Genomic DNA, 27,779 nt, shown 5'->3' on the forward strand with positions numbered 1-27,779 from the left:
TTGAGACCATATTTGTCCCCACCTTAAAATTGTAACGATTAGATGAGTTGACTATGGAACCAAGATTGGCACAAAATTAGTGGTCGATAAACGTTAGCCGGGGCAATGATGAGTTTACTGAATCAGTTGGCCCCAGGCTCTTCTTGGAATAGAGGAGCAAGACCCTGTTCCTGACTCTGGAGAGGCTGCAGGCTGTCACTGCAATGGAACATTATGAGTTATAGGGAATTAAAAAGTGCCCCCTGGAACTTCTTTTCTAGGAAATGTCCCGTTGGCTGACTTCTAGTCTAGTGTCCAGCCGGCCGGATGGGATAGAGAGAGCCTGATTGCATTTCCCAGCAGTGAAGGGGTTTCAGTAAGAAACTGCGAATCGAGTTTTAAGCCTAAACAAAGTTCTAAGTCGCGGGAGCCAGTGGGTGAATGAAGGTCTGAGGGGCTTGGAGCTTCTGCTGCAGGCGCTCACAAAGCGGCAAACAGCCTTAGGCGCTTCCCGCGGCCTCCAGGTGAGGACAGCGGGAGGTTAGTCATCACTTACGGTGCAGATCCGAGAGCAACCGGATCCCTATCCCGCCCGCGCACGCAGTCTAGGTGGCAAGGATCTCGGCCGAGGCTCGGGCGTAGGTCCCCCAGGCAACAGTTCCACGTGGATAGAAGGGAAAGTTTGCGTGCCCGGGACGTCCAGATAGCAGACCGGAGCACCGAGCTGCAGTCTCGCGGTGGGCCGTGCAGCCAAGTCGGGAAAGCGAGCACCGCGGGCTCCGCCACGGGACGCGCTCCCAGGCCCCCGCCCTGCGCACCCCACCCCCTTCCCGGGCCGCGCACGCAGCCAGCAGCCGCTGTCAGAAGTCGCCGGAGCCGCCTCAGAGAAGCAGGGCCGACTTTGCACCCAGGACCCCGGGCCTCGGATTTCTTTGCCGGCCTTAAAGAAGCGGTCCGGGCCTCCCCTTCCCGGCTGCAGAGCGGAGCGGGCTTGGCGGGACGTCCCGGGAAGGCAGGCGGCTCGTGGCCACGGCCCGGCCCGGCTCCGGCGCGCCGAGGAGCAGAACCGGGGGCCGCCGTTCGCTCCCGCTCTGTCCCGGGCGCGCCGGAGTCGGGACGGCTGCTCCGGCTGCAGCTTCGGGGACCCCGCCGTCCTTCGCCCAAGCTGCCCGCGCCTCTCGGGCACTTCGCGCCGCTCCGGACTCTGGGGGAGAGCTTGCCCATCAGGTAGGGAAGGCTGCGGGGCTCCTTAGGCTTCGGCTCGGGCGGGCGGGCGTGTTGCAGAAAGTTGATTTGAAATGCATCCAAGAGTGAGCCCGGCCAGTCGCGGCTCCTCCCTGAGGCGACTCCTTTGCTCCTGCAGGCGTTCCCGGCACTGGCCGACCGGCGGGAGCACCTCCCCGCGCGCCCCGCACGCCCACTCCCGAGCGCCCCCAAGCAGAACGCAGCGCCAGGAGTACGGAAGCAGGCGGGACGGTCTCCCTGTCCCTTACTTTGCCTCTCTCCCACCCAAGACAGGTGAGGGTCGAAACTGAGTGGCTGGGTCACCGGGTGTCGGACCTGGACGGTCCCGCGTGCTTGGTCCTGACTCTGAGAGGAGGTGCACCCCCACCCCACACGCAGTAGCATAGTTCCTGTAGAGGGGTCCCCAGGGGCCACATTAGTATAGGATGGGGCGGAGTCGGTCTTGGAATGGGAAACCTGGGGACCAGGGGTGGGGGTGGGGGTTAGGAGAACGCAGTTAGGGGGCGGAGGCCTAAGTACATAACGCGTTGACTTCAAGTGAAATCAGATCCGTCAGAGCAGTTCACGGTGGCTCTTCTCTCTCCTCCCACCCCACGTTTCCCTTGGCTGGACTCTACCCTCCAGGCTCATTCTTGTCGCCCTGGACACTCCTTCTGTCCTTTCCCAGGAGTGTGGCAACTGAGGGAGCGGAGTCCCAGAAGGCACGGAAGCTAGACGTATCCCTTTCCCGGCTCTCCAGGTCCTCCAGGCTCAGCCCGAACATGTTGGACGGCCTGAAGATGGAGGAGAACTTTCAAAGTGCGATTGAGACTTCGGCCTCCTTCTCCTCTTTGCTGGGTGAGTGTTCAACTCCATTTACCCTGATGCATCCTCTTGCCGCCAGGCTGGGTGGGAGCTCAGGACATCAGCTCGCTGGTAACAGATTAGGCAATCAGGCTAGCACCCTCTTCGTGCACGTAGAGGCGCCCATTCCCCGTCTTCCGTGTCCATAAGTCCTTTTGAGTCGTCCCTACCATATAACCAGCAAGTATCCTCAGGCCTCAGGAGCTCGACACTGAATTCCCCAAAGCCTTGAGGGGCGGGCGAGCATGTTCACAGGCGTTTGAGTGGCAAGTGATTAATAATACCCAGGACTGGATTTTTAATCATGGAACTGATCGACGGCTCATAAATGCCACCGGTTTTTCAGAGGCCTATGATGGAACACTGGGTAGCAGAGGTCCAAGGCCCAGGAGCGCCCAAGTTCTTCTCTTCTCCCACCAAAGAACAGCCCCAATTTTAGTATTGGGCATAGCCCAGGGGCTTTTCCGGGCTGGTGGGCAGCGCTGCTCTGGGATTAGCTTGCGCGGCGGGGCCCTTGCCTGGTCTTTAATTAACTGAAGCCGGATCCCAGTTCCGCAAGCCCGGTATCTCCCCTACCCCCAACCCAGTCACAGCGGAGGAGAAGATCAAGGAGTCCCAAAGGGTCTTCTCAAGCTCAGACCAGCAATTCTTGTTTTGACAGTGTCTCCCCAATTTTGCTTTTGGGGTTTTCAAGTTTGGGGGAAAGGTGTTTCCATTCCCTCTTCCTTCTTTTCTTTCTTCCCTTCTCTTTCCGCAGGAGAGATTTTTCGTCATTTAAAACGCTTGCCTCTTTCCCTAACTCTAGAACCAATAGAATGGGTTGACAAATTTCAATTTGTAGAAAACACATCCTGAGAGACACCACCAACCCACCCCACCTTAACAGCCCAGAGGAATCGAAATCACGAAGCCCCTGTGCCCTTCCTTCAACCCCCTTTTGAAAATGCCAGGATCCTCTCCCTCGAGCAAGAAGATGCAGGCCAGAGCTGTGTGCTGACTTAGGGGCTTCGGGTTTAGTTCCGGGCGCCTTACGACCCAGGTTTGCTCTAACACCAGGATGATGGCCTGGGGTGCTGAGACCAAGAAAACAGAAATTCATAGTTGAGAAGGACCGCGGTGCTTTCTCCAGTCATTCTTGCTATCTTCCTTCTCCACTAAACGACCTGTTCGGTTTACAAGCTAGCAACTGTTCCCCAAAGCAGAAAGTGAGATTAGTGTAGTTGCCGTATGGAGAAGGACCAGTCCTTTGGGACATCACGGACAAGAGTGTGCTTGTGACAGCAGCACAAGGGCTTCTTTAAATGGTTGTGAAGAGTGTCAACAAAGGCAGCCGAGTATTCTTCCCTCCGTCCCGAGTGTGTTAGGGGGAAGGAGAGGAAGCCAGTCCCCTCTAGAACAAGGTCCGGAGGGAAAAGGTGGAAAAGGTCAAGGGGTAGGGCTGAGAAGATTCCGTGATTGGGCTAAGAGGTTTGTCGCTACTCGCTGCGCTTCTGAGCAAAGGGCTCTGACCCGCACCCTTCGCAGGGTCTCTGCGCTCAGCTACTGTTTTTCCCCACCTTGACATTTCCTAATTATAAAAAAGTCACCCGCAATTTGCACGCCAACCAAGACGTAGGAGGGATTCACTAGTATGAACAGTACTGAGTTTGAGATGGTATTTTCTGCACCCACAATTTGAGTGTGTGTGTGTGTGAAGAAAACAGAAAATGTTAGTTCCCTTTTAAAAATAGAATGCAGTTTCAAGCAAATTATTACTGATAATTTAAAAGCAGTCAAAGGACACACACACACACATAGTGATTTAATGATTGATTAACGACGACTTGAGAGTCCTGGGAACACAAATTTATTTGTAATCTAATTTTACAGGCTGTGTGAATGCTCGCAATGGTACTTGGGTCTATCTAACAATTAAGACTATTTATTGATTCAGCCCCCCTCCTCGGTAGAATTTATAACCTTGCTACTTAGTCTTTGTTTATTAATCACTTGGTTGCCACTTGGTTTGATTTTTTTTTAAATCAAAATCATCAGGGGATCTTCCTGGGGGGATGCATGGCCTGGGGTGGGGGAAGGGGTAAATCTGTGGTCCTGATCCGATCCCGATAGTGTTTTGCGGGGTTGACTTGCGTGTGTGGCTCATGGGCAAACGTCTGTTGCTGCTGTAGGCAGAGCGGTGAGTCCCAAGTCTGTCTGCGAAGGCTGTCAGCGGGTCATCTCGGACAGGTTTCTGCTTCGGCTCAACGACAGCTTCTGGCATGAGCAGTGCGTGCAGTGCGCCTCCTGCAAAGAACCCCTGGAGACCACCTGCTTCTACCGGGACAAGAAGCTTTACTGCAAGTACCACTACGAGAAGTAAGTGCTTGCGTCGACCACTCACCCGCCACCCGCGCCGGTGTACTCTGGGCACTGAGTCCTCCTGCACCCGCAGGCAAGACCAGTAAATCTCACTCGCACCAGCGTTGGGTACATGCCCGGGGCTGCGGGGATTCCGTCTGTGTATGCAGGCTGGGCCTGGGAGAGCCGCGCTGCGTCATTTCATTTTGATCGCGTACTTACTTCCTTTTAAATTATTCTAAGTTCCTTAACCCCAGGCCCGGCCATTCCCAGAGATCACTTTCTGTGGGCCTGGGAAAAATTCAAGCTTAGTCCTGGGTTCACCGGAGAGCCCGGCCGGATCACCAATGAGTGACTGGCGACCTTTTCCATTCCATCTCACTCAAGTGTTTGCCCCTCTCTTGGGTCTGTGCTCAGCGGTCAGGCGGTATGGATCAGACGGTTTCTGTCCCTTGGGCACATTTCTCGCCCGGTTTGGAAGTGGCTTTCCTGCTTCTCGTGGCCGCTTTGCATTTCCAGTCCCTCCCTCCTCAGGGTTTCTACCGAAGCCTTCAGGTGTTGCAACTCCGGGGACGTCCGAAACGTTGCTAGGTCAGAGGGGGCCTGTCCTAAAGCCCCCTACGGTGGCTCCACCCAGTTTTAACCTAAGGAGGTTGTCTGACAGGCAGCAGGTTCTATTCTCTCCCCATCATCTTGCAGAACTGCGGGTAACGGAGACAGCGGTTCATTTCCAATTTGGATTTCTGAAATGCCTCAGGGCGCATTTCAGGATGTTCTTGTTCTCAAAGGAGAGTCCAGAAGGAGCCCTGAGATGTAAGGAGAGGAAACTGCTTCTCCTTGTAAAATGGGCCAATTCATAGGCACTTTGGATTCGTGGGATTGTGGAGAGCTAGAAGGAAGGAAAAGGGGCTTAGCGCTTGCCCCTTTTTGTGCACCAGGGCTGGCATGTGTTGACTGTGTGGCATGTGTGTGTACCCGGAGGAAGCGCAGTCTTTTTCGCTAGCACAGGAAAGAAGACAAGCATGTGGAGGGAGTCAGAGGACAGTCGGGTGAAACGCAAGCTGCTTTAATTTCATTAAGAGGCCCTGTGGAAAGGATGTGCTGGAGAGGTCTGCCTCCAACAACAAAAACCCAGAGGAGAACAGAGGTTTCTTATTTCCGTATCGTCTGGGCTGTCAGGTTTACTGACCATGTTAGACCTAGTAAATACCTTCACCACCACCACCACCAGAACACCCCTCTCCGCTACTCAGTATTCCTTTGCTATACATAAAATGCTTGACTTTTACCTGATTCCGAGAGAACACTAGGCCTTTCTGTTGTTCCAGAAGTGCTTTACGTTTTTTTTCAGAACTTAAAAAAAAAGATACATGCTTGAGTTCATGTGAATTGGACAATACAGAAATCCGCAAAGCAGCGAAAGCGCGCCCTGAGTGTTATGGTAAACAGTTCTGAAGGAAGAAATGGAGAAACGCCCTCTGTCTCTGCTGGCTAGTCTGCATGTAGCCCCAGTCTGAGTCAAAAGTGTGATTTTTAGGTAATTAAGCGGATTTGGTCTACACAACTTCAAGCAGACAAAGGCGGGTGACTGCTCGCCTCTTTCTCTCTAGCTTTTCACGGCAAGGTTTTGGTATTGTGTGGGCCCAATCTTTATCTTTCTGCTTATAGATTAGAGAAAGGTCCACATCCTTCAGGCACAACACTAGCGAATTCAAAAGTATTGGAGCTTAGGGGAGGATTTGGGTTGTGATTTTTCTATTCTGTTTGTTAAAAAAAAAAAAAAGAAAAGAAAATCGTGAATCAAAGACCGCTCCAGGGTCAACACAGCTGTCTGGCCAGTCAGATCTCCTGTGAGGAAGTCAGGCTGTGTCAAGAGGAGGAGAAACAGTTGTTGTGAAGTACTTGGCACAACAATATCCCTTCCATTTCAGCCCTCCAGGTTTGGGGAGGTTTGGGCTTATTAGCTGAGAGGGCCAGTTCTCCTAGCACATAGCTATTTTTTTGCGAAGAGAAAATTGCAGGGATCAACTCGCCAGCTGTTGGCCAGAATCAAGATTTTATAGAGGGTGGGAGCTACATGGTTCAAAGAGGTGTTGGTATGACAGGGAAAGTTTTTTTTTTAATTTTAATTTAAAAATATTTCCTGACACATGGATATCCAAAATGAGTTTGCTGGGCACATTCTTAGAACAAATCTGCCCAGCCCGTCAGTGGCTGTTTGAGATTCATTTATTCTTCTCTTAAATTCCTTCTCTCTTCTATTTCCCATTTCAATCCTATTCCACTCTCAACAAACCAGGGTTTTAATGTACTCGATAGTCTTAATGGTATTAAGACACTTGCTATAGGAGGAAGTGAAGCAATGATTCCGCCCCCCCTCTTTACATTGGGCTCAGGAAAAATTCCTTTATTCAACGGGCTTTTACAGAGCTTCTATATGTAAAACCCTGGTTGCAAGGAGGAATGATTTCTTGGGACCTGCCTGCAGGAGGCTGCTAGCCTGGCAGGTTTGGCAGCTGTTTTATCCTGACAATCAAGGGTCCCCCCCCCCCCCCCAAGCTTCCTCTACTTCGACATGATTAGGTATTAGCCAAAAGTTATCTGGAATGGCCACACGTTTATCCTGGAGGATACAGCTTAATTTGGGGGGGGGGGGGGGCTAGAGTGAAACTTGAAGAAAGCACTTCTCTCTCTCTCTCTCTCTCTCTCTCTCTCTCTCTCTCTCTCTCTCTCTCTCTCTCTCTGTGTGTGTGTGTGTGTGTGTGTGTGTGTGTGTTTCTTCAATAGTTGAGTCCCAGATAAAGTAAATGAAGAGAGAAAATGAGATGTCTGTTAGGAGCTAAGACAGCAATGGTGCCAAGTTGTAGAGCATTTGATAGGAAAGTGAATATCCGACAGGGTCTTCAGTCCCCCAAGTCTGTGAAGGTCAAGTGCTGGCTCTACAAGCTGAAACAAAAGAATATGTAGGCGATTTTCACTCTCTAGTGACCATCATGAAGTTTTAGCAGGAGAGGTTATCACATTTATTTCAGCCATTCATATGCCTATCTGGATGTTGGGCAATTCTGAATTTGCATTGGAATTATTACCTGTGGATCCCTGGTGTCTGGTCAGGCCTTCACTTAAATGGAAAGGGACTTATTTGGGGGGTGTGTGAATAATAGGAATAGGAGGGAGACTGAGGAGGGCGGGGGATGACAGTAACTAGAACTGCTTGATACATGTACGAAATTGGGGAAAAACCACTTCAACACAAGTTATTTTAAAAGCCAAAATTCCATCCTGTCAGCTACTTGTTTTCACTTTCACCATGTGAAGCCTCAACTTTTTCTCATGAATGAAATGGATGGATGGTGGCGTCTTGGACAAGACCGCTGACTTGAAACCTCAGTGTGTTTTACTAAACGCTGGCCTCCTCTCCTGGAACACCCTTAGGGATACTTCACTTTTCAGTTATCCAAAACAAATAAGCATTCAAGGCCAGATTATAGAATGGCAATTTAAGAACATTCAGAAATCAAGAACTGGGGGGTCACTTGCTGCTCCCGTCATCAAAGAAAAATAACTAGTCATCGGAAAAGACAGCACCGATGAAATCGATGAAGCCTTGCTGTGAGATGCACCGCTCGAGGTGGTATAGGTGTGGACATTTCAGGAATGGATTCAATTTGCTTCGGCATTCCTGAAAGTTAGCAGACAACCAAATATTTTCCAGCCTGGAAGACTTCTATTTATGTAACTGTTGTTCTCCCTTTAAGTGAGCCTTCTGTGATCCTGCTAGCTCAGAGTTACCCCTGAATCGGTTCCAAACAAGCACTGTAGCCGTGCTTCAGTCGGAGACAGAAGAGGCCGTGGGATCATGGAAACGTGGCAATGTGATAGATAATTGAGCCTTCTGGATGGCGGCCCACTTTTAAATCAAATTTATATTGCGTCTTTCATGTGCCTGGTGGCTCGTGGGTCAGGCAGGGCCCTCTCTCCTCACATATGAAGTTTATCATTATCACTTGGATTGTTTTGGACATCCTGGGAGCGGTGTGGGGTAGCCTTGCTGTCAGCAGAGCTGTTCCCAGGCACGGTAACTCCCCACATGGCAGCAGATCACGGCTTGGGGAAGCCTTTCCTCTGGGGGCCCTCTCATGTTTTCTTCTTGGTCCTTTGGAGTAGACCAGTTGTTTGTCCAGAGAGAGGGGCAAAGATGGGAGAAAGTAGATGCCACCCCGCTTACATTGTTCTTTGTCTCTTTCTTATGGCCTGAGGCTTGTCAGCCCCCGGTGAGAATGATACAGGCAAAGCTGTCTATTAGGACTGGTAATGAACCCGTTCTGATTTCTATTAAGGTGGTGCAGGAGGTGTGGACGGAGGAGTTTTATCATTATTATTATTATTATTACTGTGATATTACTTAGATCAAACTTGGACATACAGTTTTTCAGAAAAGGAGCCCACAGATGAAATTACAGAACCCATTGTTAGAGTGGGCTCAACTTTACTTTTTATCGATCCGGCTCTTGGCACAATACCATTTAAGGAGTATAAAAATTAAACACAGCTAGGCAATGATTTTTGTCTGCATTCAATTGTAGGGATTTAGCTCACACTGAGAACAGTCCACGGTGTTGGCTGTGTTTATGCAGCGGCCTCTCTCTCTTTCTCTGTTTTAATTCTAGAGGATGACTGAGGATATTTCTTGCGCGGAGGTGGTTTTCTCTTTTTATATGTATGGGTCCATGGTTAAGACTTGCTTGGAATCTAAGACTTAAAAATTGAAATTTGATAGAATGGGCATTGATAATGTTCTGGGAATTAGGCTATTGGGGATGGACATGGCTGTAGGGCTTTTTTGGTCCCTACTTTAGTGGATCATACTGTGAAAGGTGACTTTTGTTTTCCAGACTGGTTTTAAGAGTTCTGAGACCTTTGTCTTCCACCTGGCTAGTTCAGTACTCTGAGTTCATTAACAAGAGCTTTTCTCATAGTTAATTATTTGTCTTAGATTGATTTTATTTATGTTCACACCAACCAAGACTTCTTCATATCAGGGGGATATCCACTGCTGCTTTTTTAATTTTATAAAGGTTTTTGGCTGTAATGATCTGATGCTTTCTTTACTTAGAACAGTTCCATTTATTTAATCATATCTTCCCCCTCCCAAGTAAATTTCTTGGGCTGTAGTACTTAAAAGTAAGAAAAATAAAGGCTTTAAAAATCCATTGTATGAGCAAGACTATTAATAACTTTTTAGAGAAAAATGCATATTACAAAATGTGATTATTGAATATTACCAAGGTCAAAACAATCAATATTGAATCACTTGAAATGGATTATTAAGTGCAGTAGTTGTAAAATCATGGAAAATAAATTATGGGAGATATCAAAACAGTCCCTTCCGTCTAGCTCTAAAAAAACTTTGGTAATGTTGGTCCCAATGATGAAATTTTAGTTCTGTTTTACTATTTTTTAAAATTAAAAAATAAACCTCTTTGAGTCATGGGTTTTTTAGAAACTGGTCTTCACATCTTTAGCATGGCTCCTTAATAAGTCACTTTAGGATGAGATGAAGGGGACCTTGGGCCATGTGGGGTGGGGACCCCCAATGTAGGGGTTTCCCAGTAGGGAGCTCTGCTCCTCTTATCCTAGTCTGGCTGAGAGTGCTTTTGGGGAACATACTACATATTTTCCTGAGAGTCCCTTGGGGCCCTTTAGGACAGTGTTGTTCTGGTGGCTTTTGCAGACTCAGACAGGGGAAGGCAGTGATTTTCAGGACATCGCAAGGCCACCCCGTGTGCCCTCTTGAAAGGCATGTTGTCCAGGATAGAGAGAGGGTCTCTTCTGCTGTTCTTGAGGACTTGTGTTTTTCCTTAGTCTCTTAGATGAGTGTGACATGAAGCGTTTAGTCCCCAGGGTTGACTGCAGCTTTGTGTCTCTTTGTTGTATCTTAAATGAAGCCTACACTACTGTCTTGCAGACACCTCCCAAATGTCAAATTGTTATTTTAGTAAACCACAGCGATCTGCTTCTATATTTTTAACCAAGATGAAATGAATAAGATTGCTGTGGCCCTGGCATTAATTAGTAGGAGGATTAGCGCTGTGTCGGCTAAAACGGAGGCGTAAACACTGTAACCTTGCTACATGTTTGCTTTCGCACTCCTGAAAATAAATAAAATGAGACTTAGGGCAGGGATTAAGTTTCTCTTGGCTCTAGGTAGCAGATGCAATTGGAATGCAGCAGAAACACTGAAGTATTAGAAAAGATTTTATGTAAGGAATAAAACAAAACCCACATCCGTTCCCTACCCCATGGGTATACTTGGTCTTGTCACAATAGTCCCATATGTTTAGTTAAAAAGGAATTAAAAAAACCCACCTCTGTGCTATTTTTCTGGGTGGTGAACAGGACAACTGAGCCTCTGTAGAGCCTGCCCAGTGGCTGCCATGAGTGGATTAGACAGAACTTAATGAAACCTTGCGAGGTCTCCATCATTGCAGTATAATGAGCTCACAACTAAAAAGACAAAGTAGACCATGCTTTTCCTAGTCTTGTAACCGGAGTCACATGAAAGAGTCTGGATGCTTCCAACCTCTCCTCCCGGAGTTCTAGTTTGAGGATCCTATTTTTGGATAGCAACAGCCATGTCTGCCTTTCCTGACTCTCGGAGCCTCCAGTGTCCCTCCACACCATCATATTTGTGGTTTATCATCCTTGTCATATGACAGATGAGCTGCGAGAGATAGCTGGCCACTGTGGACTGGACTGTGCTTTCTGACTGGTCCAATAAATCCTATCCACATAAAAAGTATTGTAATCTTCTGGTCTTGCTGGGAATGGACCACATGTTGTATCTAGACTCACATCTGCCTGATCCCATTCTGCCTTCCACTCCCCCTATGTCCATGGAGCTTTATTTACATGACTCTTACTGCTTAAACCCATCACCAACTGCAACGCTGCCCCCATCCTCTGCTATCCCATAGAGCCTCTACTTTTTCACTTGGGAAATGTAGCACCCCCTTCCTTCCTTCCTTCCTTCCTTCCTTCCTTCCTTCCTTCCTTCCTTCCTTCCTTCCTCTCCCCCTCTTCTTCCTGTCTTCCCCCTCCCGCCTCTTTGTCTGTCTCTGCATCTCTCTGTGCATATGGTACATGCATGTATTTGTGTGCGTGCACATGTCTGTGCAGAGGCCAGAGATCAACAAGGGACTTGACTCTCTTTTTGCTTTTAATTTCTGAGACAGGATCTCACTGCATTTGTTGCTTGCTGATTTGCTAGACTACATGAACAGTGAGTTTCATGGATGCCTCTATCTCTTGCTTTCCAACCCTGGGGTTACAAATCCATACAGCTGTCCCTGGCTTTTTACATGTGTTCTGGGGATCTGAACTCAGGTCCCCATGATTGCTTGGCAAGTTCTTCAGCCACTGAATGATCTCCCCAACCCTTCAATTAGCCTTTTATTATGCACAATAGTCCTACCATGTAGTAACCAAGTTATTGAGTGGTACTCAGCTTAGTATCTGATCAATGGGCCTTTGTCTCCTGTTTACATAGTTTCGTGACCCTTACTCTTTGGTGTTCCTTTGGGGCCCCACCCTCCCCAACTTATCTGACTATGACTATGCTGGTCTCTTAGTAGACATTAGGCCATGTCCTGCATTTTGATGAGTCAGAGATGTGCCTGGTTCTGTGCTGTGGCAGCAGGAAAATGGGAGAATTTGTCACTTGCCAGGAAGCTTGGCCAGCATCATGGTAGGACATCAACACATCGTATCAAACGTTCTCAAAGCTGCTGTTTGTCTGGACACAGCTCTCTTATTGTGGTGTTGGGCACCCTACCTAGGGCTGCGCATGCTGGATGGGCACTATGCCACTGGGTCTGGCTTGCCTGTGTATTTCTCCCTCATGGAGGGTCCGCTCCAGCAGCTCTGTTTGTTAGGCCAGGTTTTGGAGCAGCGTGAGAAGCTCTTTGGAGCAGTTTCTGTCCTTCCTCCCTCCTGCCCTTCCTTTCAGTTAGAGGCTCCAGGACTCAACAACCCTTGCTATCAAGCCTCAGGAGCCTTTAAAAGGATTTTTCAAAACAAAACAAAACAAAACACCCCCTCCTGAACTCGAGATTAGCCACTTAAGCTCATTAAAGTCCCTTTAAATACTAAAATGTTGGGCTCCTGGGGGCTGTTCCCCCCCAAACCGTAGTTTCATTGTTAACATTTTTGTCATTCACTCTGCAGCAGATTAAGGCCAGCTCCCTCTGGGCCCAGAAACGTCCCCCCACTCTCAGCAGGAGGGTCCCAATATGTCTTTGTTTGAGCGCTAGGACAGCCCGAGCCTGAGGGGCCACTGATGTTGGCACAGCTCAGATGCTCTGTCTTCAGGGTAGAGGAGTTTATGTCTCTCCTCAGAAAGGGGCCCAGAGAAAGGAGTGGCTGGGCAGCTAGGAAGGCAGGGAAGCTTGGAGTTGTTCAGATGCCCTAAGCCACCTAGTCATATAACAGTCACTGGACATAACTGGGAGTAGAAAAGAAAAGTCTTCTGGTAGCCTGGAGTTGAAAGCCGTCCTTAATTGGTGGGGTTGTGAAAGGTATTTGCCTTGGGACCACACAGCAGCATTAGAGCCTCCTGTACATATCCCAGGCATTCTTGACTCACCCAGGGGTGGGTGCTTCTGTCGCCTTGTCAGCAGCACCCACCTCCAGTCCCCAGAGCATCCTTCAGCAGCACCCATTCAGTAGGTTCACCCAGCCTTCCTGCCCTCAAGCTGGCTCTGGGGAAGCTAGTTTTCTGGTTGTGACAGTGGAACGAATGCTCTTTTAACATAACCATCTAGTTTCCTCCCCTGCTACTCTCTGCTCCTCTTCTCTCTCCTCTTGACTGCCTGCACAGTAAGGCCTGGGTCCCTTTCACACTTCTGTCCCCAGTAGTGAGAGCCAAAATCTTCTCAGGGACATGGGTATCATTGTTAGTGCCCGGGGTAGACTTCAAAAACCCAGAAGGGAAGAACGCCTCAAGGAACCCTTTCCTGCGTTCTTGGCTTGGGGTTTGCTGGGTTCCTGTACCCCACCTTCCCCAGGACTCTGCTCATCCTTCATGCATGGATGCTTGAAGTCTGCTTGCCTTCTGCTCTAAGTTCATCTTGAGACTTCCTATATTTCAAATTACCCTATATGTAGGCTAGAGATTCCCTTATTGGCAAACCATGAAAGGTATTGTGATATCATTCACATTGGGATGTAACTGGACTATTCTTTTGAAGATGCTTTTTATGTGGAATGGTGCTGAGTCAAAAGAATGAGCATCCTGTGCTGGAGTTTTAGACTCTAGGATGGACCAGTAACAGGAGCTCATTTTGCATAGGACAAACATAGCCCTCCATAGACTGCTTCCTTGCGTGTCTGAGTGCCGTGCTGGCTGTGCTTATGCACACGCTCATTTTCTTCTGGGTTTTATTTGGTCTGTGTTTAATTATTGGCTGGGCTATTCCATTTCAATAGCCTGTATCCATAGATGAGAGTGGTAGACAGCTGGGTGTGAATGGTTTGGACACTTCATAGTTCCCTCCAGAACTGGAAAAGTAACTTTAATCATTTGTCTTGTTGTTAAGAGATGTTCTGGGTACGGCTGATTCACCTAGCTGAAGGCATAATGTAACAGCAGAGATGATGGAGGAATACTGCTGACTTGCTTGTACACCTGTCTTGATAAACCCTCTTTCCCTCCCTCCCTTCCTTTTAAAAAAATATTTATATATTTTTATGTCTATGGGTGTTTTGCATGCTATAGCTGTGTACCACTTATGTGCAGTACTCATAGAAGCCAGCAGAGGGCACCAGATCCTCTGGGACTGGAGTTACAGGCGGCTGTTAGTGGCCAAGTGGGTGCTAGGAATCAAACCCAGGTCCTCTGGAAGAGCAGCCAGTGCAGTTAACTGTTGAGTTATATCTCCAGCCCCACAGCTAGCTTTCTTATACAGCCCAGGCCTACTTGCCTAGGGAAAGCACCCTTTGAAGCCGGCTGAGCCCTCTCTCACTCTGTCAGGCCCACAAACAAGTCTGCTAACGGCAGTTCCTCAACTGAGATTTCCACTTCTCAGGTGACTATAGTTTGGGTTAAGTTGACAAAAACTAACCAACATAGGGCTATCATGAGAATTAAGACATCAATTTAAGAGACCTTTTGATAAGCCATAGGCTACTGTATAGGGCTGTGTTTCATAGTTGCTGGTTTTTGTACGAGAAAAATCTATTCTTTGGAGCTGTATACACATACCCATGATTGTGTAGTTGTTATGAGCAGAGTTTCAGGGGTCTGTGTGTCTGGGATCACATCCTTGCTGGGTTGTCCTATTAACTGTTTTCTTGTCAGGGGTTCACTTGCTCTGTGCCTATTTATTCTTTCTAAAATGGGGTGATAACAAACCCCACCTCCTCGCATCATTTTGGTTTAATATTCTTCAAGCATGTAGATCGATGCTTGGTTCATAGAAAATGCCATAAAGGATTCTATTGGTTAAAAATTTATCTTCTTTCAAATCTCGAAGGACCTTTATATGTATTTGGGATTGATTCTTTATGACAATTTAAGAAATGGCCAAGGAGATTTTGATTTAGCCTTGTATTTATTTCCGAGGAAGCCAAGGCTCACGGAATTTGCTCAAGTCATGTTATGGGTAGCGAGAAAAGCTGGGGATGCTGTCCCCAGCTGGTGACCCTGGCTCTATGGCCTTTCCACAAAATCACAGCATCTGCTGCTTGGATTCTGGTGTTCACACCCCGGTGAGATCACAGTTCTCAGTTTGTCTTCTTGAACAAGCTCTTGGAAAACAAGTCCCCACCTGCTGGATTCCTGTGCTTTCAGGCAGCCTTCCTAAGGCAGCTGCTGGAGCATTCTGTGGCTTTCAGAACATTTTTATTTTATTTTTTTTAAAATGGCTATTGCCTAAATTTTTATATGTGTGTGGAAGCTTCTGGAATATGCTCCTCACTCCTGCTTATCAAACTACCCCACAAACACAAAATCCTAACCCTAGCCCATCCGTTTCCTGGGTCATGCTGTCTGTATCAGTCTCTAAGGTCATCTTGCATAGTTGCTCCTCCCCCTGGAAGAAGGAAGAACAGAAAGTAACCAGCATCAATCTCCCTTCTCCCCAACCCTCAGGGTTTGCAATGGTGACTTTTGTTCTGCGAGCCTGTCTGCACATTTGGCAGCAGAACTGTTGAATACCAGGTCCAGAGGCTTCCACTGGGACCAAGCAGCAGCTGTCCGTCCATCCCTCGGATAACCTCTTTCCAAGTTTTCTTCTGGATGGTGTTGCGTTTCTCAAATAAGACTCAGCCGCAGCTAGAAAACATCCCAGGGTGTCCCACTGAGGCTGATTTCTAGAATCAATGACATCCGTCTTGTTTTGGGGGAAGCCACTTGGCTTGGCCGATCTACACTTTATCCTGCAATATTGCTTGTCTAAGAAACCACACAATCCTGCATTGTTTATTTCGCTCACCGTGGCCAAGGCTTTTGGTTCCCTTAAATGTTGTTCCAATCGATTTTAAGGAAACTAAGTGTATACATGAATTTGATCTTTGGAAATGGGTACTTAATAAAATGAGATTGTAGGTGGCACACGAACAGTTGGAGTGCACCTTATTTGGTTATAGGTAGACTTCTCAAAGTTGAGATCAAATGGACTCAAACAGTTGGTTCATTAAACTATTCATTTAATCAAATAGGTATGTATGTAAAAATAAATGGAAAAAAAACCAGAGATGCATTAAAACTACCACAGACTATTGAGAAATGCAAATTAAAGAGTAGTATGGCCAAAGAGCAAGCCCGGCTTATGTAAGTTCCCATGTTATTATGGGAGATTTGCAATCTTCAGGGTTTGTCACACTTTGAGATATGTGTGTGTGTGTGTGTGTGTGTGTGTGTGTGTTTACAAAGAGTTTCGTAGTCCCTGTCACTAGATCTCAAGACATATGAGGGAAAGGAACTTTCTGTTTTAACCCATTGTCTCTAGCATCTTGTATAATAGACATGTTGGTACATTTATCAGTAACTTGCTTAGAGGTGTTGAGAAGGCTTTATGCAGAGGTGATATGAACGACTCTTAGAGAGTGGATGGGGATGTGGGACTGGGGAGAGTGTGGAGGGTTCCAGGCAGAAGCAGCAGCTCATGAAAGCTGGGGGAGTCCTGAGAAGGAAGAGCGTGCTTCCAGTGTTCACCAGTTATAGGGATGGCGGTAGTCACGTTGTCAAGTACAGCGGAGGTTGGTTGAGGAATAAATGGTTACTAAAGAGCAAGGCAGGAAGAGCCTGCACTCTGGAGGATCGTCCTGGATGCTCTATGACCCTTCTTCAGGCATTTCTGCTAGCAGATGGGTACTCTGCTTTCTCTTGGATCTTCAATCTCCACCCTGTCCTACACTCACTTTTGCCATCAAGAGGACTCAAACTGCCCTACTTGCAAACATCTTGCTCCCATTCTTTCTTCACCCCAGTGCCATTATGGCTCTCCCATCTTTCACCTCCCACCTTCTCAAGTGTGGTCTCATGGTGGATGACATCACAGTGTCAGAAGTGTGGCCTCATGGTGGACAAGATCACAGTGTCAGAAGTGTGGTCTCATGGTGGATGACATCACAGTGTCAGAAGTGTGGCCTCATGGTGGATGACATCACAGTGTCAGAAGTGTGGCCTCATGGTGGATGACATCACAGTGTCAGAGTGTGGCCTCATGGTGGATGACATCACAGTGTCAGAAGTGTGGCCTCATGGTGATGACATCACAGTGTCAGAAGTGTGGCCTCATGGTGGATGACATCACAGTGTCAGAAGTGTGGTCTCATGGTGGATAGCCTCACAATGGTGGAGGCGTGTGCAGAAGAGATCACATAGTGAGACAGGAAACCAAAGAGCGTTGGTTGGCCTGTCCCTTTTGTGACAGCTTGCTTTCACAAGTAGGGACTGGGGTCTTTGAGAACCACATTTATCCCATCCTAGGACATGCCCAGAGACTGACTTACATTTTACTTAGTCTTGTTTCTTAAAGGCTTGGCCTCCTCTCAGCACCACCAGGTGGAGGATGTGGCCTCCAGGCAAAGAGCCTTTGAGAAGGTCACTCAAACCACAGGCAAACCCTAGCCTTCATCCGCACGCTTCCATCCCCAGACTGGAGGCTAGAGTGACCGCGTGGAGCGCAGTAGGTTTTCCGAGTTGGTAAGCTGTATGTTATTCTGTCTTTGCCTTTGCTCTGGCTGGGTGGGCACGTCATTTAAACTCATTAGATGATCCTACCATCCATTTATTTTTACCCTGAGATGGCAGAGGTGCGAAGTGCGGACACGTGGTGTGTGATGTGTGTGCTGCTCAGTACCCACTGTTAGACAAGGGTGAGGAACGCTGTATACAATTGGATGAATATACTTACAATGAAGAGCTTCCCAAGCCTTATGACTCAGAAAAGAAAAATAGACGAGGACAGAGGGGCTAGACCTCTTAGCTTGGGGGGTGGGGAGTGAAACTGAACCCGGTGTTACCAAGGATGCTGAGAGCTTTCCAGTGGCTCTGCCTCTGTGGCCAGTAAATTCAGTGGGAAATATACTAGTGATGGGTTATTTGATAGCCCAGACATCCAGCTGATTCAGGGAACGAAGTTTTCCTCTTGTCAACTGGTTGTTAGGGCTTAGTTTTGACTGAGCTCGAGTGCGAGAAGGGAGAGGTGGAGATCTATCCATAACACAAATTGCAATACTTAATGATGTATTATTTTTCAATTTCCCTGTTGGCTGTTAAGGAGCAAGGGCCAAATGGAGTATACTCTCTTAAATGGCAACATGGACACAGTGGGACTGTTGGGAAGCCATTAGTAGCTAACCCTAGTTAATATCTGCTCAGGTAAATGCTGCCCATCACAGGCCCCTTTCCCCAGCTCAATTATTGAAGGATTAAAGAACTTCCCCTAACAGACTCCTTTAAAAGTTTAATGATGCTCAGTGTTACAGAGGTTACGTATTGTGTTGTTCAGGTGAAGTGATTTCAGTTTTGCCTTGGCATTGCTGGCTGGCTAATCAGAGAGGGAAGAAGGTTTCAGAGCTCATTTTACCTGTCATATGGTAAGATTCACCATCCTTAAAGTCACAGGCTGCAGAATCCAGGAAGCTCACATCGCTGACTTTGCCAGATGGTGTTGACTTTTGTGGACAATATGTCGGGAAAGTATCTCCTGCAGTGGGCCCTCCAATTGGTGAGCTATCCATCCGGGTAGCACCTGTTCTTCCTAGAGATGAAGATGGTTTCACAAGACACTGATGGGGAGTAGTATGTCAAGGCCTTGGTTTGATGCTGTCACTGTACAAAAAGTCACTTGCAGGCCTTTGTGGCTCCCTTCAAAGGGGAAGCTTGAATTGAGTTGCCCTTTCAGTATTTATGCATACATAGGCGTGGGCACATACCTAGGCACACTTTGTCCCCTTGTATGCCCAAGGATGTTCATATGTGGGGTTGATAGAAAGTCTAAGTGCAGCTTTTTTCTAGGAAACTGAGTCAATAAATCTTGGGGACAAAGCCATGTCTGTAGATTTACTAGCACCAAGGGATGAGTAAGTCATAAGAAAGCTTAAAATTCAAGGACATCAGCGTACAATGAGTGCCTGGACTGGGGTGGCCAGAAGAGCACCCTGTGAAGAGCTGTGACACCGGCCTAGATGGGTGATGTCCATCTTACCAAGTGCACATGATGCAAGGTGAGGCACTGACAGCCTTCTGACGAATCGTTCTGCATTCAGAAATCCTGGCACTTAGGGATCATTTCTAGTTTCAAAACTCAATTTACAACAGGATCTACTGTTTGATTGTTGTTCCTTGTTTGAGTATTCTGAGGTTGGAGTTCAGGTTAGTGCATATGTGTTTCAATATCCCCCTCTAAAACAAGAAACTATCTTCAGTCCTTGTCTTTCTCTTTGTTCTGAAACCAGCACTTAATTAAAGATACTTAGATATTTAAAGTAAGATTTAGAATTATGGATTTAACCGTTGGTTTTGCCCACACTGAAGATAACCTCATTTATTTTTACTTAGCTAAAATTCATCGATCATTTGGTATTTGTCAGGCATTGTTATAGGTACTTGTTTCTGGTGTAGAAGAGCCACCCATACTTGCTCTTGTTAAGGTTTACTGTGGCTTCAGTCTTCTCACTTTATTTATATGGAACTCGCTTCTCAGGGGAACCACACAGACCTCCCATAGAAATATCATTGCCACATGAATAACATCAAAAATTACTATGATGTAGTTAATAAGGTAGTTTCTATTTCCGTAATTTTTGATTTCTTGAAAAATGCTTGGGAGAGCTGTGTGATTGGTTTTTATTAAAACCAGCCATTAATTGCTGTTGTTTGTGACTTCCTTTACCTTTTCTTCTTCTTGATTTTTAAGGGGTTTTTAAAAATTTGATTTTTTTTTTTTGTGTGTGGGCACTTCTACTTCAACCACATTGTTCTGTTTTCTTTTACTTTTGAAGGACAGTGTCCAGTGTCAGTCTTTGGTTCCATGCATGAAGCTGCCTTCCCATGCTAGTACCCTATGGAACCCCATTTGGGGTTGCTGACGTGATCTGGGTACAGAGACCCTGACTTGCTTACAGATGGTAGTATTCCATTTACTGTTCTTATGACAAAGAAGCTGATGGTTCTGGAGATTCAAGATCATGGATGCCATGGATCTGCTGCACTCTGATGAAGGTCTCATGACAGATAGTATCAAGATGTCAGGAGTGGGCATTGGAGGAAGTGATCCCATGATCAAGCAGGAAGCCAGAAGAATATGGGGTCAGAAGGATTGGCTTTTTTTTTAAGTCATAATCCACTCCTTTGAGAAGGAGCCCATGTTCCAGGAGAACTACACCTAAGCCTTCCTGAGAGCAGCACCCTGATGCCATAGTTACCTTCCATGAAGCCTCACCTCTAAATTGCCTTTTCATTACTATCTGGAGAGTTAAGCTTCTAATACACAGTCTCTTAGAAAAAACACATCCAAATCAATTAGAGGCCAAGTCAAGCATCTCAATGTTTTGCACAGCTCTTCTGCGAGACTTCAGTAGCTCTCAGTTTGGGGCTCTCTCACCATCAGGTGGGGTGGGCCACGATGCACAATCTTCAGCATCATTTTGTATTTGGATATACTTACTCCATGGGGACAAATTGCTTCTCCTTTTCCTAGTGATTGACTTATGAATACCATTGGCTCTCGAAGCCAGGTCTTTGCATGTAGAAGAAAATCCTGAGACCAGAGACCCCAAACAATGAAGGAATGGGCTGTGCATCTCCTGGTGCTCTTCAAGAAGAAACTGCAGACAACTGGAAAGTTGAGATCTGCCTCATGCTTTCTTTACCCCGGCTGTGCTCTGTGCCTCTTTGAGAGACAGTCACATCTCTGTCACTGTGTTGACCTGAGTGTCATTGCCTCAGGGTTTTTTCCTTCTATCTCCTTTCACTCCAATCCTCCTCCCTCAGGCTCATCCCTAGATGCAGAATAAAACCGTGCAGTTTCAGGGTTTCCAAGATGCGCTCTCTAAGAAGTGATGGCTATGGCAGTTTTGACCTCTTCTCACCTCTGATATTTCCCTGGGGAAAGCCTCAACAAGATACCATGCTGCATTCACAATTTTCTATTACATTTGGCTCATTCTGGAGCCACCTTTAAACCATAGCTACCTTGTTGAAGAGGACTTGGCATGAGCATGTGGGGAGGCACTCTCTTCCCAGCTGGGTGCCATGTCCTGGCCCCATGTGGCACCTGTAGTCCAGCTTTGGGCAGTGTGGAACTGATTCTTGAGCACGGAGCTTTCAAAGCGGCAGAGTAATGACAGCCTTTTTGTGACTGCTTTTTTTAAGGCAAGTTCTGGACAAGGATTTGGAATGTGGGGCTTAGCTCCAGGACTATGCAGCATCTTATCCATGGGTTCCTGGTGATTCATCAAGGGACTGACATAAAGACACAGTGGTGCTCCATTCTCTCCCTCCCTTCCCCTTCTCTGACCCAGGGCTTAATTTGATTGTTCTATATACTCTTGAGTACACAGCCAGGGTCCATGGTTGACTCTAGACTATGTGCAGAGAAGTCCCCCTAGTTGGTTAGATTGGAATTTCTTCTGCTGTGCTTCCTTTCCTTTTGCTTCCTCTGTAGTCCCTTTCCACAGTTCTTTTTTAATCTCTTTTATTCATTTTCTGCCAACCAAGGAACTCCTCCATGCCCTGAGTTTCAGCTGCCATCTCTAGGAGAGTGACATTTTGATGCCCAAACCTACTCAGTTCACCTCTGTGCTGGTCTCTGAATCAAGGTTCTTGCAATCTTTTGGGAGGAATTTCGTGGCGTAGTTGGTGAGCCAGTTTGGGTATCATAGTGATCCTCTTGATGTCGTTGCCTCACTGGGGTGCATGACTCTGGTGTGGGTGCTGCTCTAAGAAGTGTTTAATGTTGAACATTATCTCTGGTATGACTGCTTTAGCAGTCTCTGACATTGCCAGGTCCCCCCTGTGATAGATCCATCTTTTCATTTTCAGAATTAGTAGGCCTAGTAGCATCACCGAGACAGTAGCTACATAGACACCGAGCAGGCCTGGGGGAGACAGGTGAGTGTGGTCTTACAGATTTGCCACCAGAGGTGCTGACAGGATGAGGAGGGCATGGTGAAAACTAGGGAAGAAAAGGATGTGGCCACTGGTGTGAAGAATCTCTGGGGATTAATAGCCAGGGCTCCAGCTCAGGGGCTCCTTTAACCTGGCGAGTTTAGATCCTTCACCTCATTGGTCTTTAGTTTCTCCATGCATAAAGTAAGAGTTTGGCCTTAATGAAAAATAAAGGCCTGCTCTCACCTGATTCTCCCTCCCACATTTCCTAACATTGACCAGTTCTAAAAGGCCCCCATCTCCACGGATGGAGTGGGTCCTTCCAAGGAGAGAAAATGTATGCTCACTGGGCACCAGGAAAACAGTTATGTTTTTTATGATCCTGATTTGCAGATATCCCAGCTGCCCCTGAGAGAACCACACCTTGCCTAGAGGTGCAGAGATATACTGAGCCTCAGATGCTATCGTATGGAAATCAGACTCTCTGACAGCTCGGGCATGTCCAAACCCCAAATATCTCCCCTCCCATCTCATCCACCTGCCCCCCTCCTCCTTCTCCTTGGCTGCTTTAATCATCTTTTCCACCCAGCCTCCTCCAGCCGATTGGAAAGAGCTAGGAGGCCAGTGATGGATTTGACTGAACAGTATGTAATATAAAAGGGCAACGCTGAGCCTGAAGGGACCAGGGGCTGCATGAGCTCCAATATTGCTTCCTACAACAGGGCAGTGCTGGGGAGTCCCTCTGGGATAACGCACATATTATTACTGCCACTGGTAAGGGTGGGAGAGGAGGGGGAGGCAGGCAGCCGTGGGGGAGGGGCTTGGGATAGCTGCAGATAAGGCCGAGAATAACAACAACAATGATAATGACAACCTTTTAATAATAGTAAAAATAGCAATAATCGTGTTTTCCGGGTTTATTAACTTTGGGGAGTCTGGTTTATTAACTCTCCCGGCTTATTAACTCTGAGAAGTCTTTGCTCGTCACGGCAGATGCCTGAGGCTTGCCGGTGTGTTTGAGTTCATCAGTCTCAGGCTCTCCAAGAGAAAGAGGGGCACAGGAGAAAGGGGAGGAGGGAGGTGCAGTGATATTTGAAGTAATTAGAGAGACTTTATTGAAATCAAATGCACAGGCTGGAGATGGTAATTAACTGGGAGAGAAGGATGCTCCGTTCTCTCCCATCCAAAGACCACTGGGCTGTCACAGATAATCCTCATCTGGGGGCACTGGCTTGTGTTGGAAGGAATGTATGCACATCCTAAATAGAGATCTGATGTGAACGGTGCAGATGAGATAGGCATGCGTGCCTGCCCGTGCCCAGTTATCAGTCGCTACAAAATACAGAAAGGGGATGGATAAAAAAAAGATAGAACAACTTTAGTTGCGAATTTCAGTTCCTCTTCCTCACTATCATGTAATCCAAGATTGGTTAAGGGAGGGAGAATCCCTGATTATACTGGAGGTCAGATAGTTTTTTTTTTTTTAAATTAGAGAATTATGGTCAAGAATAGGATCTTGGGGCATGTATTATTTTTGAAACTGACATCGTAGTGGGCTTAAGAACTTCCTGAGTTGTGCTATCCAGTGGCTTTAGAGGGTATTAGAGATGGAGATATGATGGTCTCCTGCAGCTAGGCAGTGGGAAGTGGGGCTCCTGGGATGACCCTGTGACATCACCTTTCAGCTTGGGGTGAGTCTTTTGTTGTGACACACAACAGTAGGTATCAACAACCCCCTTTCTAGTCCACATTTGCTTGCGGTCTCCTATAGTTTAGTATAGAGCTGGCATCAGAGAAGCAAGAGTTGAGACGTCCTTTGAAATTCAGTTTCTTTGTGAACAAGTGACACATTATGTCCTTATGGGGTTGGTAAGAGGCTGGTAAGGAATGATGCGATCTGGCCAATGGTTTGCAGACTCCACAGAGCTGTGGCCCCTTAGGGTTAAAAGCGACTGTCGGTATTTACAGTTCCTTTCTGATTCTGAGGCTCTACTCTTTCTTCTGCAACCATAGCACCCTTTTCTCCTCCACATTTCTGGTGGTTTTGCTCTTTGCCTGCTCTCCTGGAGCCTGATGATTATAGAGCCACGGTGTCAACATTGACACAGGGATTGCTCCGTGTCTGGATGTATTCAATCAGTAATTTCATTTGCAGCATCTTTTGTCAGTGCTTTGAGACTCATGGACAAAATGCACTGTGGACGCTCGAAGACTCTCTGGTCTTACAGGGATTTACTTCCAATTAGGAATGGAGTTGAAGGTTGGGCCTCTCCTCAGGGTAGAGGGCTGCTCTTGGGCTTGTGGAGTGAGGCCTCGGCCAGAGCCTTGGGTTCAGGTGTGTAGCCTAGAGCTTCATAAAGTTTCCACGTTCAGCTCCTGGTGGACATTAGTCTTCTCATGCTGGCCAGTCTCTGCTCATCCACTTCTGCAGGTACTCAGGGCCTGCTCACTAATCATTCCCCTTATTCAATACGCATTTTGAAAAATCTACCTAAATATATTCAGTGTATCAGCCACTGGCTTCATTTTCTCATGCCACTAGCTATCTCTCCCTTTTATTGGTGGTTGCTAAGCGATTGTGGTCACAAAAAGTTAGGAAATAATGTGGGTGAATTTTTCTCTATCATTAGGAGTAAGAAAGAAAAAGATGACTATAGGTACATGACAGGCACTTTTCCTACACCCAACTTTCACCCATTCAGGAAATGTTTTTGCACTGTAGTTGGGAGAGAGAGAGGGAGGGAGGGAGGGAGGGAGGGAGGGAGAGAAAGAGAGAGAGAGAGAGAGAGAGAGAGAGAGAGAGAGAGAGAGAGAGAGAGAGAGAGAGAGAGAAGCTCTCATACAGGAACTGGAAGTGCAGATCTTAAAGCCTTGAGGACAGTATCACCAACATGATCAGAAGTGGCGTGGTGGGAATTAAATATACCAGGGCTGACTGCACAGGACACAAGGAGTCTCCAGTGGACTGGGAAGCATGGGAGGTTTCCAGAGAAGATGGCTGTATTCAGGTCACTAGGAAGCGGTGGGGTAGAGCCTGTTGTCCCCTGTGTGCTTAATGACAGCATGACGGTCACTAACATCATCCAGGTGCCCACTTAATATTGTAATTGTGCTGCTTTTTTTTTAAATCATGCATGAAAAAGTTAGAAGGCAAACCAGTTGCTATCACTCTGGTATTTATAGTTTCTCATTTAAAGTAAGTCTTTTTAAATGAAATAAGAGAATTAGTAGCAAATAGTAGGTTATATTTGCACAGGTGAGAGGCACACGGCACATACTGGGTCTGCTGTGTGAACATTCTGGAAGCTTGGGAACACTGTGTAGATAATACCATGATTTTATGTATGTTTGGTGCTTTAGGATTGAACCTGGAGCCTCATGTGCACTAACCAAGTGCTATACCACTGAACTATAGCCCCAGACATACATGTCTCATGTTTTATTACCAGAACTACTCTATAATGGAGACTTGCTCTAGCAAAAACTAGAAATTTAATATATGCATTTATTAATTAAAATTGATTGCCCATTTCAAGTTTGGAGAAGACGACAACTAGTCAATGGTGGCTTAGCCTGGCAACAGAACCTGGCTCTGTTCAATCCCAATATATTCCATGATAGAGGGGTAAGGGAGGTGTTCTAGACAAAGAACAGCATTTGGAAAAAAATGGACTTTGGGATTAGCAGATTGGGTTTGGACACAACAGGAGGGACAAGGGCACATAAAAACATGAATTGAAAATCAGAGAAGATGAGGGTGGGAACAAGATCATTCAAAGCCTGAATGAAGAACCACGATGGGGTCTTTCTCTTTTGAGTACTGAGGTAAAAAGCATATAACATGAATCTGGGCATGGTGGTGTATACCTATAATCTTACTCAGAAGGCAGAGGCAGAAGAATTTCTGCAATGTCAAAGCCAGCCTGCTCTGCATAGGGTGTTTCACACCACCCAGGGATACACAGCACAACCCTACATTTTACCATTTTAGCTCTTTTAAAAGGCAAAACTCAGTGGTATTGAATATGCTCATAATTTTATGTAACCATCACTGTGATCTAATCCAGAGCATCAAATCATCCTTGAAGGCAATGTTGTACTCATTAATCTGATTTCTCCTCCCATCTTAGTCTCAGACAAACCCTCTCTGCTTTTGTTTCTGTAGATTCGTCTGTTCTAGATAGTTTATGTCAATTGAATCTTCAAGTGGCTTCTTTCACTTAGCATGGTGTCCTGAAGGCTCTTCCGTGTTTGTAGTGATATGGCTGTATGTATTTATAATTGAATAATAGCCACCTCTCTTTGTGCCACGTTTTATCATCCTTCCCTTGATGAGCATTTGGATTATTTCCATTGTTTTACTGCTATGTGCAATGCTGCTATAAACAGCTACTCACAGGTGGTGTTTGAACACCTTTTATTTTCAGCCCTTTTCTGCATAGTGGCATTGGCTTGTATTCTGTTGAGTCAAGTGGGGTTGTTTGGTGGCTTGAGGATTCAGTGTTTAGCTTTCTGGGATGATCATAGTGTTTTCTATAGCATCTGCATTGCTTTTGTCCTTTTATCAACAGTGTGCAAGGCTTTCTCCATGTCTTCACCAACATGCTCTCCTACCTTGGATTATTGCCATCCTAGTATGTACTAAGTGGTCCCTTTGTGGTTTGGGTTAGCATCTCTCTATGACTAATGATGTTGAGTATCCTTCCGTACACGCATTAGCCATTCGTTGTATGTCATCCTCGAAGAGATGTCTATTTAACTTCTTCGCTTAACTTTTAATTGAGTAGGGCTTATACATTTTTTTTTTTTGTTTTCGAGACAGGGTTTCTCTGTAGCTTTTGGTTCCTGTCCTGGAACTAGCTCTTGTAGACCAGGCTGGCCTCGAACTCACAGAGATCCACCTGCCTTTGTCCCCCGAGTGCTGGGATTAAAGGCGGGGCTTATACTTTGTATTTTTATGTTTGAATTGTAAGAGGTATTTCTGGATACTAAGCCCTTACAGTTCTATGACTTATAAAATATCTCATTCTATAGATTAATTTTTATTTTCTTGATTGTATATCTGCGTATATCATCTATTTCTTCTTTCCTTTTTCCCTCCTTTCCTTCCTTCTTCCTCCCTCCCTTCCTTTTCTTTTTCCTCCCTTCCCTGTGTTTATTCTACATTCTGTCTTTTTTCTTTAATATCCAATAATCCAATATTCAGACTGACTCATGTTTCCTGGAGTTTCCTTATTTTCAGGTCTTTATTTGCGGCAGTCATGTGTGAAGGGCAGTAAGACACGGTGTACACTTGGTGATTAAACCAATAGCAGTATTAGAAAGTTTTTTCTGGAAGTTAGCTTCATTATGAAATAGAAAATTTGAGAGGAAATACACTACTGCACAGAGAGAGGAATTGAATCATATGGCTTATTTTAAAAAGTTTTATTAATATGTAATTCACATGCCCTGGAGTCACTTTTTTTTTATTGAATTGTACAGACAGCTCAGTAGATTTTAACATATTCAGAGCTATGTGACTATCACCTTGATTTTCATTTTAGGACGTGATTGTCACCATCTAAAAGGCACCCCTAATTCATTAGCAATCTTTACTTAGCTTAAAAGGCTTCCTATACACGCAGTCTGTCCTTCTCCTGGCTCTTGATTTTCAGAGCAAATAAATGGGTTGCAGTACCTATATTGAATGTGTACTCAGTGTCTTAGCTAAAAATATCAGTAGTCTGTGCTTAAGACCTTAGCATTCAAGAAGGTC

General features: G+C 46.4%; 1 protein-coding gene across 2 annotated transcripts in view; it reads left to right on the forward strand.

Moving 5' to 3' along the window:
- Window positions 1-1,775: 1,775 nt before the first annotated feature.
- The window catches only part of Lmx1a (LIM homeobox transcription factor 1 alpha), a 143,390-nt gene continuing 117,386 nt past the window's right edge, over window positions 1,776-27,779 (forward strand). For both annotated transcript variants that reach the window (XR_012911999.1, XM_075987478.1), the window contains exons 1-2: window positions 1,776-2,061; window positions 4,236-4,422. Coding sequence is in view for 1 of the 2 variants with exons in the window: in XM_075987478.1 (XP_075843593.1) it covers window positions 1,986-2,061; window positions 4,236-4,422 (263 nt within the window). In the remaining variant the exon portion in view is untranslated. The remainder of the gene's footprint in view (window positions 2,062-4,235; window positions 4,423-27,779) is intronic.

This window comes from Microtus pennsylvanicus, chromosome 10, assembly GCF_037038515.1.
Source record: "Microtus pennsylvanicus isolate mMicPen1 chromosome 10, mMicPen1.hap1, whole genome shotgun sequence".
Taxonomy (NCBI): domain Eukaryota; kingdom Metazoa; phylum Chordata; class Mammalia; order Rodentia; family Cricetidae; genus Microtus; species Microtus pennsylvanicus.